This window comes from Haliotis cracherodii, unplaced genomic scaffold, assembly GCF_022045235.1.
Source record: "Haliotis cracherodii isolate W230 unplaced genomic scaffold, xgHalCrac1.p SCAF_15, whole genome shotgun sequence".
NCBI classification, from domain to species: Eukaryota; Metazoa; Mollusca; class Gastropoda; order Lepetellida; family Haliotidae; genus Haliotis; species Haliotis cracherodii.
In genome coordinates, this window is record NW_027266270.1 from 10,966,211 (window position 1) to 10,981,960 (window position 15,750).

General features: G+C 40.1%; 1 protein-coding gene across 1 annotated transcript; it reads right to left on the bottom strand.

Moving 5' to 3' along the window:
• Nucleotides 1-1,124: 1,124 nt before the first annotated feature.
• LOC139461801 (zinc finger CCHC domain-containing protein 17-like) lies at nucleotides 1,125-10,366 on the bottom strand. The gene is made up of 8 exons (XM_071243273.1): nucleotides 10,198-10,366; nucleotides 9,643-9,700; nucleotides 8,352-8,452; nucleotides 6,994-7,079; nucleotides 6,480-6,580; nucleotides 4,761-4,888; nucleotides 3,111-3,200; nucleotides 1,125-1,963 (listed from the first exon to the last, which is right to left on the bottom strand). The coding sequence occupies exons 1-8, from the start codon at nucleotides 10,306-10,308 to the stop codon at nucleotides 1,898-1,900; spliced, it is 741 nt and encodes a 246-aa protein (XP_071099374.1). The 5' UTR covers nucleotides 10,309-10,366; the 3' UTR covers nucleotides 1,125-1,897.
• Between the last annotated feature and the right edge of the window lie 5,384 nt (nucleotides 10,367-15,750).

The following is a 15,750-nucleotide window of genomic DNA, read 5'->3' on the forward strand; positions in this document are numbered from 1 at the left end:
GGCACGCCAGAAACCTAGGATTGTGGGTTCGAATCCCGGTTCGCCCCGATTATGTTTCTAGGTTTGTCAGCACCATACCCGTGCTCGTGGTAAATATCTGAGACCTGCATCACTTCAGGTTTTCCTCCCACATTAAGCTGACACACCACGATGTGACTAGAATACTGTTAAAAGCGGCGTTAAACCCAACTCACTCACTCATTATGAAATCAACACGATCAAAGGTTCTTGCCCACATGGCTGCTGGTTGAGAAACGTCCATTCCATTGACAATACAATGTTTGATCCACATGGGAATCTCGATTAGAGTGAGTGAGTATGGTTTTACGCTGCTTTTAGCAATATTCCAGTAATATCACAGCGGGGGACACCTGAAATGGGGCTACCCGTCAGCCCCACCCCCTTTTAGTTGGAATAGGTTCCAGTAACCTGTAGTTATAGTAAGAGGTGACTCTGCAGATAGGGTGGTCGGGCTCGGTGACTCCATAGATTGCATGTCATTGTGCCATAGCCTGGGATATTGTTCACAACATTAATCAATGGGAGTGAGTGAGTGAGTGAGTGAGTGAGTGAGTTTTACGCCGCTTTTAGCAATATTCCAGCAATATCATGGCGGGGGACACCTGAAATGGGCTTCACACATTGTACCCATGTCGGGAATCGAACCCAGGTCTTCGGTGTGACGAGTGTACGCTTTAACCACAAGGCTACCCGACCGCCCCTTAATCAATGGACTGACTTACATTTGTTTGTTTGTTTGTTTGTTTGTTTGTTTGTTTGTTTGTTTGTTTGTTTAACACCGCACTCAGCAATATTCCAGATATATGAAGGCGGTCTGTAAATAATCGAGTCTGGACCAGACAATCCAGTGATTGACATCATGAGCTTCGATCCACACAATTGGGATAAGATGACATGTATCAACCAAGTCAGCGACCCTGACCACTCAATCCTGTTCGCTGTCTCTTACGACAAGCATAGTCACCTTTTATGGCAAGCATGGGTTGCTGAAGACCTATTCTATCCCGGATCTTCATGGGTCAATAACTAGCATGCAACCATCTGAATATTTATTTATTTAACAACAGATGGATAACAGCAAACAATAAGCTTCAATGGTTTAATCAAGTATGAACATGACGCTATATACAAGTCAATCAGTATGATATACACAGGACAGCTGGTGTATATACCATGACAGCTTCAGGAACATGCAGAGAACACAAAACCAACAACTGACAAACATAACATTGCATCCAGAAACAATCCAATTTGCAGATGACAATAATCGGCCTGCATTGACCGAGCAGATCCCCCTCCAGAGCTATGAGGAATAAGGAATCTACTCATGATTCCAAACTCAGAGTGAGTGAGTGAGTGAGTGAGTGAGTGAGTGAGTGAGTTTGGTTTTACGCCACGGGGGACACCAGAAATGGGTTTCACACATTGTACCCACGTTGAGAATTGAACCTATGTCTTCGGTGTGACAAGCAAACACTTAAACCACTAGACTACCCCGCCGCACTCCAAACTCCGATGCCTTAGCAGTGGCAAAAATTGTTATTTTGTTAAAAATTGGACTTAATCTTTTTTATTTATTTATTAAATTCAAAGGCATTTTTCTATTGTATTTTAACACTGCATGAAGGTTAAACCAAGCATTAAAGACTCTTCCTCCTCGCCAAAACCATTACAACAGAGCACCTATAACCACACTGACATGAATTGGGCATTTATAAATCCGATGTGGGACCGACATTTCCTGTAGGTCCAGATAAATCCCCACTAACAACAGCAGAACATGTTTCTGAAATAGACAACCCTTATCCAGGGATGGTTGTATATTTCACACTGCAATGTCAACACAATCTCACATGTTATCCTTGTCACCTGTCACTCAGCTGTCACTGGAATCACTGCTGTGGTGACGCTTCTTCTTCTTCTGGCCGGACTTCCTTCTCCTCTGTAACATACAACCCACCTGGGATAGAAACACTCAGCTTCCCGGATTAGGGTACTGAAGACCTATTCTGTCCAAGATTAGGGTACTGAAGACCTATTCTGTCCAAGATTAGGGTACTGAAGACCTATTCTAACCAAGATTAGGGTACTGAGGACCTATTCTGTCCAAGATTAGGGTACTGAAGACCTATTCTGTCCAAGATTAGGGTACTGAAGACCTATTCTAACCAAGATTAGGGTCCTGAAGACCTATTCTGCCCAAGATTAGGGTGTTGGGGACCTATTCTGCCCAAGATCAGGGTTCTGGAGACCTATTCCACCCAAGATTAGGGTAATGAGACCTATTTTGACCATGATTAGGGTTCTGGGGACCTATTCTGCCCAAGATTAGGGTGTTGGGGACCTATTCCGCCCATGATCAGGGTTCTGGGGACCTATTTTGACCATGATTAGGGATCTGGGGACCTATTTTGACCAAGAGTAGGGTATCTGAGACCTATTCCACCCAAGATTAGGGTATTGGGGACCTATTTTGACCATGAATAGGGTACTGAGGACCTATTCTGCCCATGATTAGGGTATGCATACTGATTATGCGTAATCCAAAACAGGAAGTGATTTAAACAACATAATCCACACGTATCACTCCACAAAATATCCATACTGCGATAATATAGAGTTGCCCACCCTTGAGTCGCTAATGACAGGTACTTTGTTTACCAAACTCGGAAAAGAAAATCAGCATATATCAATCCTATTTAATGTGTCATAAAAATTTACATATTTAATTACAATCTAATATAAATTAACTACTTCGATAATTTATCATCCAATGCTGGCTCCCACAGGAGATATGGCTTGGGTATGATCAAGCGATATCTACATTGTAGATAGCGCTGCAATAAAATTGCATCACAATGCTTTGCAGACCATTGAGATGTCATTGGTTACCATGACGTCACAATCAAATGACATCACTAATGGCTCTGCTACTGAAGCTGTTAGCAGTACTTTTTACACTAAAGACACTGCTTATTACTGTCTACAAACTGAATAAGTTGGAAGAATGATGTCAACTCTCGTTGATATATTTGATATCAAAGACACTTGGGTGAGATTTTTTCTATATAGCCTACCATCCTACACACCTTGGCATCTCTGTCGCTCTCATCGGAGGAGGAGGAATGTCTGTGCTTCTTCTTCTTCTTGTTCTTCTTCTCTTTCTTATGTTTCCTTTCCTAGACAAACAATGTTGTTCAAACATTCAAAACAGTGGCCGCAGTGGTCAAGGGGGACAATAACCTCACACAGACAATCGGTGATGACTAAGGGGAGATAACTCAAGTTTGTTCTTACACAAATAACTTCACACACAAAATCTAATTTTCTTCTCTACGATAGCTTAGTGATACAGGTAATTCATCACACAAATTGTAATAATGTGTGACAAGGTCAACAAAACAAATGAGATGGCCCAGGGAGAGAACTGGAAACCAAAGCATGATACTTTGGTCTTTGCAACTGTTTCTGACAGTAACTTACTACAAATCATCACATTAAATAAAGAAGTTGACATACATATACTATCATTTTTACTTACTTTTTGTCGATATTTATGAATAAAAGAATTTAATATATACCACTGCATATTTCTAAACATTCAGGTAAAAAATTGGTTCTATCTCATTTAAATCAGATAGTAGTTAATAAGTTAATGGCGTAAAGAGTTATCCCCCTTGAGCAACTGTTCATCACTCAAGTTATCGTTGTTCACTGCCCCAGGCTGTTTGTGTGCTTACAGGTTAAACATGAACCTGCTTCTTGGTTTATCACTTTGCACTGTACAAGAATAGATATTTCGTGAGGTGAGGTGAGGTGAGGTGAGGCAAGGTGAGGTGAGGTGAGGTGAGGTGCAATTGGGTTTTAACGTCGCGTCCAAGATTATTGCACTTATATAGCGACGTGCATGCACTTGTATGTGTGTGTGTGTGTGTGTGTGAGTGGCTGCTTGTACTAGTCCGGACTCATGCCGATTTATTATGCTAACTCACTGACATACCATGCTGCAGTTTAACATGAATATCCCACTCAGACACAGTATACTGACTCCAATACCGGTCCTTGTTTTAGCCCCTAAATGCCGAGCGCCAGACAGGGTAACAACAAGTACCGTCTTTTATCGTCTTTTTGGTATGACGCAGCCAGAGATCGAACCCCCAACCTTCCCTCCATTAGACCACGGAGGCGGTCTTCTTAACATAAAACATTAAACTTCTGATACTTATATGTGTCATTAATATTTCACTGAATTTGAGTGAAAATCTGATTTTAATGAGATGCAACTTTTCAAACACCTTTTCATAACTTCAAACTCCCAGTTGAAATTGATAGAAACAATATTGCATGAAATATTGAATTCCTTGAAAGGCAATTAGAAGTGACAGACATGAGGAGAATGTCTGAATGTCAACTTCTTTACTTTTCCTCATAATAAAGAAGTTAACATCCATAAATTTCTCTTTCTTAAATTTTGAATTGTATTATTGATGTGTGTGTGGTGTTTGTGTGTGTGGGGGGGGGGGGGGGGGTGTGACCCCACCTCTAAAAAAATGGGCACCATACCCAAGAAAATACAGTTGACATGGTTCTGTAATTGTAGCATTCATTCCCCATGATAACAGCATGTATATCCTTCATATAATTCAGTGTTTTTCGAAGGACTTCTATCAAACAGGCCATAGTATCTCCTGAAGCTGATATATATTTTCCTCCTATCTATCCTTCTTTCTCTCCCTCACCTTTTTCTTCTTCTTCTTTTCGGGAGACTGGGACGGAGGTGGGGAGTCCGGCACATACTTGTCCAAGTCTGGGATCAGGTCATACTGCTTACCTCCCCTTTCTCCATAGCACTCCTTGGACAGGTGGCCTGTAGGGGGCGCACAGAAAACTTGTTGTCATGGTGACAAGGGACAAGGTATGACAAGATCTCAAAATGGCCAATTTGCTTATGCTGATACATCTAACATACATACAGGTGTTATAATATCTAAACTTTTTTTTCTTTCACAACTTTATTAAACAAGTCTTTACATAAATCCGCAAAAGAATGTTTGGAAACTAAGACAAAAAACTATCAATTAAACATACAAAAAATGTCAATTTTGAATAAAAATGGGAAAAAAATAACATACACAATAGGTTCCAAAACATTGATATTTGACACCTTAATTTGACAAAAAAGACATTGGACTTGCTTGGTACTAACACCTTTGCTGACGCGTTGCATAAAAACATGAACTGTAAGAGTAGAGATTTAACAATACAATGAGGCTGTGATATGATAAGTAACCTTATAGTATGAAGGTGATACGATTCGTATCCTGATACAGTACTTATATTTTATAAGTTGATCTTCTTTCCATCTGCAGGTGAATCACAACCCTAGATCATTTGTTTTTAATTTTCAGATATCGAAGATGGGATATTGTACGGCAGAAATATAAAGGATGGAGGGCACTGCGAATGTTGTGCTATTTATAGCCACTGGGAAGTAGTAGAGAATCTGCATAAGCTTGTTTGTTTTGTTGTTTTACATCAGTTATTATTCATATGCAATCTCATTAAAATCAGATCTAAGGTTCTCGCTGCCACTAAACAAAGATCTGAGGACATCCCATTACGGGTCACGTCAGAACGACTTTTCGCAAACTTTGACCGGCCACTGAAATGACTAACAAGAAGACGTCATCAGCCAATTAGAAAGCAGCTTTCTCGAGCTTTACGGCAATCGTTTCAACCTGGCGACTTCCATTTCAGACTACGCTTGAAAAATATGTATACACAGTTCTCGATTAAAATTTTGAAAACTGAACAAACGAACATTCCTGTATGTCTAATACATGGTTGAGATTGACATACTGTGCAACGCCTATGTTCAAATGTAGAGAGAAAGACGATAATTTTGACGGAATCAGTCGTACGGGCCGTAACTGTCGTTTGGAAAACCCCGTGTTGACGTTTTCGAGTTTGCATGATTAGAAAATACATTCCGACTGTCACTTTCATGATCTGGTAAGCGACGCTTTGATTGGTCGGATGAAAGGTCGTTCTAACGTGACCCGTAATGGGATGTCCTCAGATCTTTGTTTAGCGATAGCGAGAACTAAGATCTGATTTTAATGAGATTGTATTCATGTTTTTACACCAATATAACTTGTAATGTATCACATGTATCGAGATACGTGGGTGGTAAATCGATGTACTGTGTCGTCACTCGTGGGCCTTGTATTGTGGTACAATACTGTACTGACGTATCGTTACACCACTAATTGTAAGTTAACTCTGTCTTCATTGATACTGCAGCTTCTTAAAGATTTTACTTTAGCAGATGGTCTTCTTTTTTTATCAAATAATCAGAAATATAGTGTCAACTTCTTTGTAAATGTCTGTGTCTACATAATATTCATACAATAGATTGGTTCCTGCCTTGACATCAACAGTCTGAAGCATCATCCTACCACGAGTTCCACATCTTGCACACTTTGTGTCGTAGATAGCTCCTAGTTCAATCTTTGGCCGTTCAGAACTGAAGCCCTGCTTCCTCCTCCGGTCGTCCATGCTGCAACCAGCATGCAACACTTATGTACGTTATGATTTGTTTTGTGTTTTTGTTAAGGGTGAGTGAGTGAAATGTCATTGATAATTTATTTTGGTTAATCTTAAATCTGAAAAACATAATTTATTGTACACATAGTTACAAGGCTTTCTTCCATTGCGTTGTCAAGGTGACTGAGTGAGTGAGTGAAGGGGTGAGTGAAGGAATGAGTGAGTTAGTGAAGGAGTGAGTGAAGGAGTGAACGAGGATTACCCAAAATGACAAAGTTCACAGACAATTAAATTCATTTTTGCACTCAATTCCAACAATTTACACACATGAAAAAGTTCATAGGGGAATTTTACTATGGTCACCATGGCCTCAGACCATCTTTCCATACTTTTCAGTTGAGAAACGTTGAGATACGAGAGACCCACCTGCCCTGCACGTTGTTGGAGTCCAAGTCCTGCCCTGTTGTCTGATTGACATATTTCATAGACAGGCCGATCTTCTGATGCTCCCCCTGGAACAAACAAACCACATTATTATTCTTGTTAATGAATATAGGATCCTTACTGTTCAAAGGGAGGTAACCTTGTGCACAGTCTACAAATGTTGTGTCTTTTCAATCCACAGGCAAAATGTTCATCCAAACAATTAACAAGGAAAGCGTGGAATAAATGCTTCTGCTATATATAATATATTTCTTTAACATGCAAAAAATCCATTTAATTTCCACTCAGAACTATGCACAAAACAAGAAAGAAGCCCAACAAATGACATATGAATTACTTTGAGTATCTGTAACATGTGTAATGTAAGCTCTAAATTTGAGACAGTGAGTATGTTTTTACGCCGCTTTTAGCAATATTCCATCTTCACGGCAGGGAACAGGGACATAAGTTCACACATCGTCCACATGTGGGGAATCAAACCTGGGTCTTCGGTGTGATGAGCAAACACCTTGACCACCAGGCTACACCACTGCCCACTTTTAATGTGAACTTACCGCAACCCCTCCACTGAAGCAGCACTGCACATCACATGCTGGCACAGAATCATATCACATCAGCATTTACTAATAGCAATATGACTACTGCAGCACATCGGCGTTTAGATCTAAAAAAAATGTAGCTCTCAAAAAGTGATATTGGCTCCTAGGTTCCCAGGGACATCATGGACACTGGATCTTCACCTAACATGCATCTGTCATTCCGACTGAGATACTTTACATCATTGCAATGCCAGGGATTTATCCAGGAGTCTAAACCAGGCAATTTGGTAAAAAATAGTTACTTCGTTCAAAACTGGGATTTTTTTTAATTTCTTATTTTTTTAAAGGTAGGCCAATTTTAAATTTAACATCGTATTTTTAGATTGCATTCAATACAATAATAAATAACAGCATCACAACCTTCCTATTTATTCCTCCTCTTATCAGTGAAATACAGGATATTTCTGCGAAACCTAAATATGAGCTATTTGTTATTTACATAAATTGGGAGACATTTAATTCCATTTGGGGAATTTTTAATGACATTTGCTGCAAACTTGGGGCCGAATATCGGCCTCTGAGGAAGACTAGATAAACCTTTGACTTCTTTCTATCCATCATGTTAAGTTCTTAGTGGTTCTACTGTATTCATGAAATATATAATATAAATATAACCATAAAATGTCATACCTTCAATTCTATTTAAAGATTATTTCTGAACTTCTGCATTTACTTGGAGCCTAAATATGGAAAAAACACTGTCCTGCTTCAGTGTGCTGCACCCATAAGTTGGCGACTTACCTCAATACTGATGACTTTACAATACACCCGCTCCCTCAATGACACCATCTCTGACGGATCTTCCACCCTGGCTCTCGACATCTGAGACTTGTGGACAAGGCCTTCAACAGGAGGAGTGTTTGAGTGAGGAGATCCCTTCTGACATGTTCAACACAGGGATTAAGTTAAAGTGAGTGAGTGTGTTTGGTTTTACGCCGCTTTTAGCAATATTCCAGCAATATCACGGCGGGGGACACCAGAAATGGGCTTCACACATTGTACCCATGTCGGGAATCGAACCCAGATCTTCGGCGTGACGAGTGAACGCCTTAACCACTAGGCTACCCGACCGCCCCTGGATTAAGTTATATGCAATCTGGGGTGCATAACAAGCTGATATATGAGCATGATGAGCAATTATACCTTAATTATTACCCAAGTCATTGTATTTAGGCAGCTTTTTGTTTTGTTTTTCATTTATCAAATCAACCTATGGTACCAGAAGAAAAATTAAGCCACAATCCTAAAACAAAAAGAAATAGTTTGGTTTTTTTTATTTGCCCACATGAATCATACAAAAATAAAGTAATTACTGACTGCTTGAATAATAATTGATGTAATACATTGTAGCAGTATAAAGCCTCCGGCTGCTGCAAACCTCAAGTCAGAAAACAAAGAATTCTCAGGGGTAAATGCATGTACCGTTTTCCCGGGTTGTGAGGTATTATTAAACAAACATCCTTCAGTGTACACAGGACATTTAACTGTTCCCACCAAATGTGTTTGAATCCAAAATTTACTAAGATACTGATCTTTTGTTTAAATTATCAGAAGCATACTCATGCACATAGACTTCGCAGTCATGTCATCCTAATGTCATTGTCCTAATGCTAAAAGCCTCAGGAGACACTTAATCCAATTACTATGGAGCAAACTTCCAGAATGCCTTTAGTTCCTTATACTGACGTAATAAACGCCCTCAGCGATATTTGCTAATACATTAGCTAGTGAACAATCCCAATTAGCACGCCTTTCAATTGATAAATGTACACTTATTTATTGATGTTCAATACGCACTTGTGTGTTATATGTACCCTTAATTATGGGCAATTCAATTCTGGAAAATATATCTGTCATGTATAATACGCACAGACTTTTCTTTTGTATCATTTCAGGCTATCAGCATAAACCACGAAATTTACGATCTTTTAACTCTGTTTTCTTTCTCACCAAAATCATATATAGTTATATGATCCCCCTATTTCTAATATTGAGACCGCCCTGGTGGTGAATATGGTATGTTATCCGTCACCTTGTTTTCGGCATCCTGGTATTTTCACAAAGGCTCCGTAGTTCTGTACTGATGCAATCTGGAAAACACAAGTTACAGATTTGATGGTCAATTAGGAGATAAACATACTGTGTTTTCAATGCAGAGTAAGGTTACCTGAGGCTTAAATTAACAGAATTAGAAAATTAACATTGCAAACAGAAATTAGCCAATAAACAAGACGCACTCCGGTGCTCATTACAAACTATGCAAGTATCCCAAGTCATTTTAATTAGGCAGGGACCATATACCATCTTTAAATTAGGCAACTCTTCTTTTTCTGTTTATTAAATCGACCGATCAGAGCAAAAAGCAATAATCAGAAAATAAAATGCAAATAGTATCTAATTACAAATTCAAGTTATCGTGTGTAGGTCGACCGTTCTGAACAATAGCCGATAACCCCAAATGGAATTCATTGTGTTTCTTTTGTGTCACTAGCGATTGTGGTATGTTCGACATTTAATTTATTTCTTGCGGGTTTTAGAGTCTACACTGTAAACAAAGTAGTGAACCGGAGTGATTTAAGAATGCAACCTCTCCATGAAATATGCTGTAGAGAGCTGGGACGTCCCCGCCATCGTCGTCCCTATGTCGCTTGTACTGATGATCACGTTCATCGTCATGGTCATGGCCACGTTTAGCCATATCGTCCACTAGTTTTCTACACGTGAACAACTATAAACAAAAAATCCACCATGTTGGCTATTTATCAAGGGACATAACTCCGGATATTGCTTTTGGATTATCGATAAGGAAAAGGTGGGTTACTCGCTTCTGTTTCTTTAAAAAAAAACAGCAGGTGCCCGTTTGAAAGCTCCTTGCAGCAAAAAGCGTCCAATTTTGTGGCAAACATAGAGCTTCACAACATTGCACTGAGTTTAATCCGTGAAAACGGATCTTGTCATGAAGTGCAATAAAATATTAGGTTTCACAAGCGTATAATAACTGATTTTCGCAGAAATGAAAATTTAACTCTCAGGAAGGTCTCAATAAAAATGGACAGTTATTTTTTCATTAATGTTTTTTTCTAACTTTCAATTTCAAAGTGTTCTCTGTAATATGTGTTTTGTAAATGAGATAAATAAATATGTTTCAAGTCGGGCTGGGATGGGTAACTCGGGTACTCGGGTCGGGTGGGTACTGAGTAGGATCCGGGTACCCACAGGACTACCAGGACCCGTGGTTAATCACGTGATATATTGTTTAATGACAAGAAGTATCAAGAACTCTAGAATGTTTGCGTTCCTTCTGACTTTATATGTTTGCCTAATGATAAAACTTCAGTCAACTTCAGTCTATGCATGATCAGGTCGTTTTATACGAGTGTCTAAATACATTTTGACAGGGCTACGGTCAGACTATTCCCAGTCGGACATTTGAACCTATCTCTTGAGACCTACAGCGGGTACCCGGGTAGGGTCGGCTAATAGGGGGGTGAGTACCCGGGGTGTAAATTTGGACCTCTCCCAGCCCTAGTTTTAAGTTAGAAAAGAAACATGGTTGAAAGACAGCATTTCACAGTCACTGAGGGATTTTCCCCTCGATTGAGGAAGAGTGAGTGTGGTTTTACGACGCTTTTAGCAATATTCCAGCTGTATCACGGCGGGGGACACCAGAAATGGGCTCCACACATTGTACCCATGTGGGGAATCGAACCCTGGTCTTCGAGGTGACGAGCGAACGCTTTAACCACTAGCCCCTGGTTGAGGAGGAGGAAACTGGCAGTGCTAGAAAAATGAATATTATTACCACTATTTTATTTTATCATAAATCATGGGTTTTTTTTGGTTGTTTTGTTGTTTTTAGGCTTGACACTACACTCAGCCACAATCTGTAAATAATTGAGTCTGGGAAGGGACAATCCATTGATTGACACCATGAGCATCGATCTATGCAATTGGGATACGATGACATGTATCACCGAGGTCAGCGCGACTGACCACCTGATTCCGTTCATCGCCTCTTACGACAGACAGGGCGGTCGGGTAGCCTAGTGGTTAAAGCGTTCGCTCGTCACGCTGAAGACCCGGGTTCGATTCCCGACATGGGTACAATGTGTGAAGCCCATTTCTGGTGTCCCCCGTCGCTATATCACTCTTACGACAAACAAGTTTGCTGAAGATCAATTCCAACCCGGATCTTCTATTTGCTATTTTAATACTTTTAAAATCATGTTGGCTCATAAGAGATGAATATTTTACAAGTTGGCATTCTATCATATGTATCTTCTTACAGATTAAGACCACATCTCATTAATCATCGTGATTTAGAAAGTGCCGCAACTCTTTCAAGAAATTTATTTTTTCTTCGGATCTTTTCCCACTAAAGACCCCAAAGAGGTGATGGGGAGAACAGTTTTGTAGGGTGGGGTAAAATGTGGTTTAATGTCGCATTAAAGATGTGTGTACTGAAATAGCGACGAGAGTGTGCACGTGACCAACTGCCTCCGTGGTCTAGTGGTAGAGCGTCCGCCCGGAGAGCGGAATGTCCGGGGTTCGATCCCCGGCCGCGTCATACCGAAAGACGTTAAAAGATGGTACTTGTTGTTACCCTATCTGGCGCTCGGCATTTAGGGGCTAAAACAAGGACTGGTCGGCTCGGAGTCAGTATACTGTGTCTGAGTGGGGTATTCATGTTAAACTGCTGCATGGTATCTCGGTATGCTAGCACTAAAAATCGGCATCAGTCCGGACTAGTACAAGCAGCCACACAAACACACACACGTACATGCACGTCGCTATATAAGTGCAATAATCTTGGACGCGACGTTAAACCCAAATTCACCGCACCTCTTCTGAACCCCTTTATGCCGAGTGTCAGACAGGGTAACAAGTGCCATCTTTTAATGTATTTTGGTATGACACAACCGGTAATCAAACCATCGACCTTCCGCTGTCCGGACGGAGGCTCTATCGGGTCGACCAAGGAGTCTGTCCTGACAATAGTTTTAATTTTTTTAAAAACATTTAAGTGTTCGTCAGGACTGTTTGTTTGTTGTTTAATGCTACACTCAGCCATTCCATTAATATGGTGACTGCCTGTTAATAATCAAGGTTGAACCAGACAAACCAGTGATTGGCTTTGTAAGCAACGATCCGCGCTGTCGAGTACGACGATGACACAAATATTTCCCTATGCTGTTTTCAGAATAGAGCTAGCTTGAGCTGGCTAGACTTGCTTTTGTATGCGTTTCTAGATTATTATTTTTTTCATAAAATAAACATATTCCACGGTCATGGTGCAGGACTAATCAAGCATAGGTTGCTGGGGACCAATACCAACCTGGAATACCATATTGTTAAACAGTAAACCTGGAGGGGTTTCCCGGCAGTGTTTGAAGTAAGAAAAATTGCCAGGCTGCCATAGGACCCAGACTAAAGAACGTGGGGCCTTGACTAAGACCTTCAGGACCTCATTTGAAAAAGACCTGCAGTTTATCGTAACACATAATCGACACGAGATCTACCTGCCACGGACCTACGCTTATTTTAAACGCTGCTTCATGGACAGATTATGTCCCTTCACAAGAGGAGAATGGTGATGGGATTATGCAAAATTTGTAACATTGTGTGACTTGTCAGACCATTGTTCATACCGTGACTGAATGATTTGTTGTTGTTGAACGCCGCACTCAGCAATATTCCATCTATATGACGGCGGTCTGTAAATAATCGAATCTGGACCAGACAATCCAGTGATTGACATCATGAACATCGATCCAGGCAATTGGCATCGATGACATGCATCAACCAAGTCAGCGAGCCTGACCACCTGATCTCGTGAGTCGCCTCTTACACAGGCATAGTTGCCTTTTATGGCAAACATGGGTTGCTGAAGACCTATTCTACCCCGGATCTTCACGAGTTGGGTTTACGTTGCTCTTAGCAATATTCCCGTGCCATCACGACGAGGGTCATTAAAAATGTACCTCATGCTCTGAATCAAATTCTACTGTGATGTAGGAAACATTTCTGACTGGGAAGTAAAATGTACAAGACTCATAAATTCGTGTGTTGGCAACATTTTCTAACCTGGACTCCCATGGGTGGCTAAGTCATCTAAGGCACCACTTTCTACTTGTGTCCCTTAGTCGTGCCAGAAACCTATGATCGTGGGTTTGAATCCCGGTTTGGCCTGACACTGTTTCTACTAGGTTTGTTGGCACAATGCCTTTGCTCGTGGGTTAAACTCGAAGACTTGCATTACTTCAGCATTACTCCCACATCAAGCTATGGCAGTGCGATGTATGTAATACTGTTCAAAACGGCGTAAGTACCACACTCACTACTGCAGGCACATTGTTCTTTCTGCAATCTCATTTAAATCAAACCTTAGTTCTCTCTGTCGCTAAACAAAGATCTGAGGACATTACGGGACACGTCATAACGACCTTTCATCCAACCAATCAGAGCGTCGCTTACCAGATCATGAAAGTGACAGTCGGAATGTGTTTTCTAATCATGCAACCTCGATATAATTAACACGGGGTATTCCGGACGACAGTTACGTGTTTTATAATTATATCCATACAATCTAGGACATCTATACGCCATACCAGAATGTTCTTATCAGTTTCAAAAATTTTAATCGAGAATATGTCAAAATATGTTTCGAACGGTAGTCGCCAGTTTGAAACTTGTGTCGTAAAGCTCGAGAAAGCTGCCTTCTGATTGGCCAATGTCAGTTTCTTGTCAGTCATTTGTCGACAAAATTCGCGAAAAGTCGTTCTGACGTGACCGGTAATGGGATGTCCTCAGATCTTTGGTTAGCGGTAGCGAAAACTAAGATCTGATTTTAATGAGATTGTTCTTTCTGTTCATAATAGTTGATTCATAACAAAACAATTATAGTTTTGAACATTTTATTTTGTGTAAAATTTCACATTTCACATACAGTCAGTCATAGGTGACGCTCCTGACACTAACACGGTCACATCCCTTAACACTCAGAAACATTCATATTATGTACAACAGGATAGGGAAGAGTTGCCTCCCTTGCCATTAGGAAGAAGGAGTTGCCTCCCCTGCCGTAGATAAGCAAGAAGGAGTTGCTCCCTTGCCAGAGACCAGCTCACAGCAGACTGGGTAGACAACCAGAAGATTAACTTCTTGATACATTTAAGTTTTAAAACTTATTGTAAAAATGTTCGTGTGCATCTTCTTAAAACTAAGAAAAATACACCAAATGCCTTGCTCTGGGAAGTCCATGCAAATCTCAATAAGACTAGGATTTTCAGTACTGTGAAAGTATTATCTAAATTGTCCCGAAGACAGGATTTGTTTTTATTGCTCGTTGATTACCTGTAAATATATTTATGTCACTGCGTTAGGCATATGAACCCTGCTTTCAGAAATAATGCTATCAAATTCATGCAAGAGAAATACTGACATTTCATATCATGTCTTTTAAATGGTTTTGAAGAAACCTTGAGCAAGATGGTACTCTTTTCAGAAATCCTCAACCATCCACTTAAACAATATTGAACCTCTAAATGCAAAAGCAGACAATATAATCTGCCAGTACATATTTGATTTTGTAAAATCTAAATTGAAATATCAAAACAAAATCAGTCTGCTACATTTCTGCTCTTCTTGAGACAAATTCTATTGCTTTAGGTTTCATCATAGTTTTGTCTGTATTTTATGAATCAATTGCAGAGTTATTGAGATTCACAATATATAAACTAGTCGTTATCTGCACCTGAAGATCAGATTTTTAAAGGCATACCATATTTGTGGGGTGTTTACCAAATTGACAAAGGGGGAAACATTTAAATCCATCAACAAAAAGTTAATTTGGTTTCAGAGATTGAGCAGTAGTGAAAACTCTTGTTCCAACATCAATAAAACTCAAACATTTCTTATAAAAGTTACGAGGCAAATTTATACTCCCACCCTGCTCTGTTTTCTGTAATATATCTGTAAAATACAGACACAAAATATGTCATGTAAATTTTCAACCTTAGAACGAGATGCTTACAGATTGATGCTGAAGTTGGCAAGGCTGCGATTACTGGATCAGGGAGCATTTTATGTTGAATAGAGTCCTGCAAATCGCTGCATATTTAATCAACCCGATTTCATGGGC

What these genes read in the sequence shown, in the direction of transcription:
- LOC139461801 (XM_071243273.1), bottom strand. Translation starts at nt 10,308, where the DNA reads ATGGCTAAACGTGGCCATGACCATGACGATGAACGTGATCATCAGTAC. An exon ending in ACCAGGATGCCGAAAACAAG is followed by an intron (nt 8,453 to 9,642) that starts GTGACGGATAAC and finishes CTCCTGTTGAAG; the next exon opens with GCCTTGTCCACAAGTCTCAG. An exon ending in AAAAGAAGAAGAAGAAAAAG is followed by an intron (nt 3,201 to 4,760) that starts GTGAGGGAGAGA and finishes TTGTTTGTCTAG; the next exon opens with GAAAGGAAACATAAGAAAGA.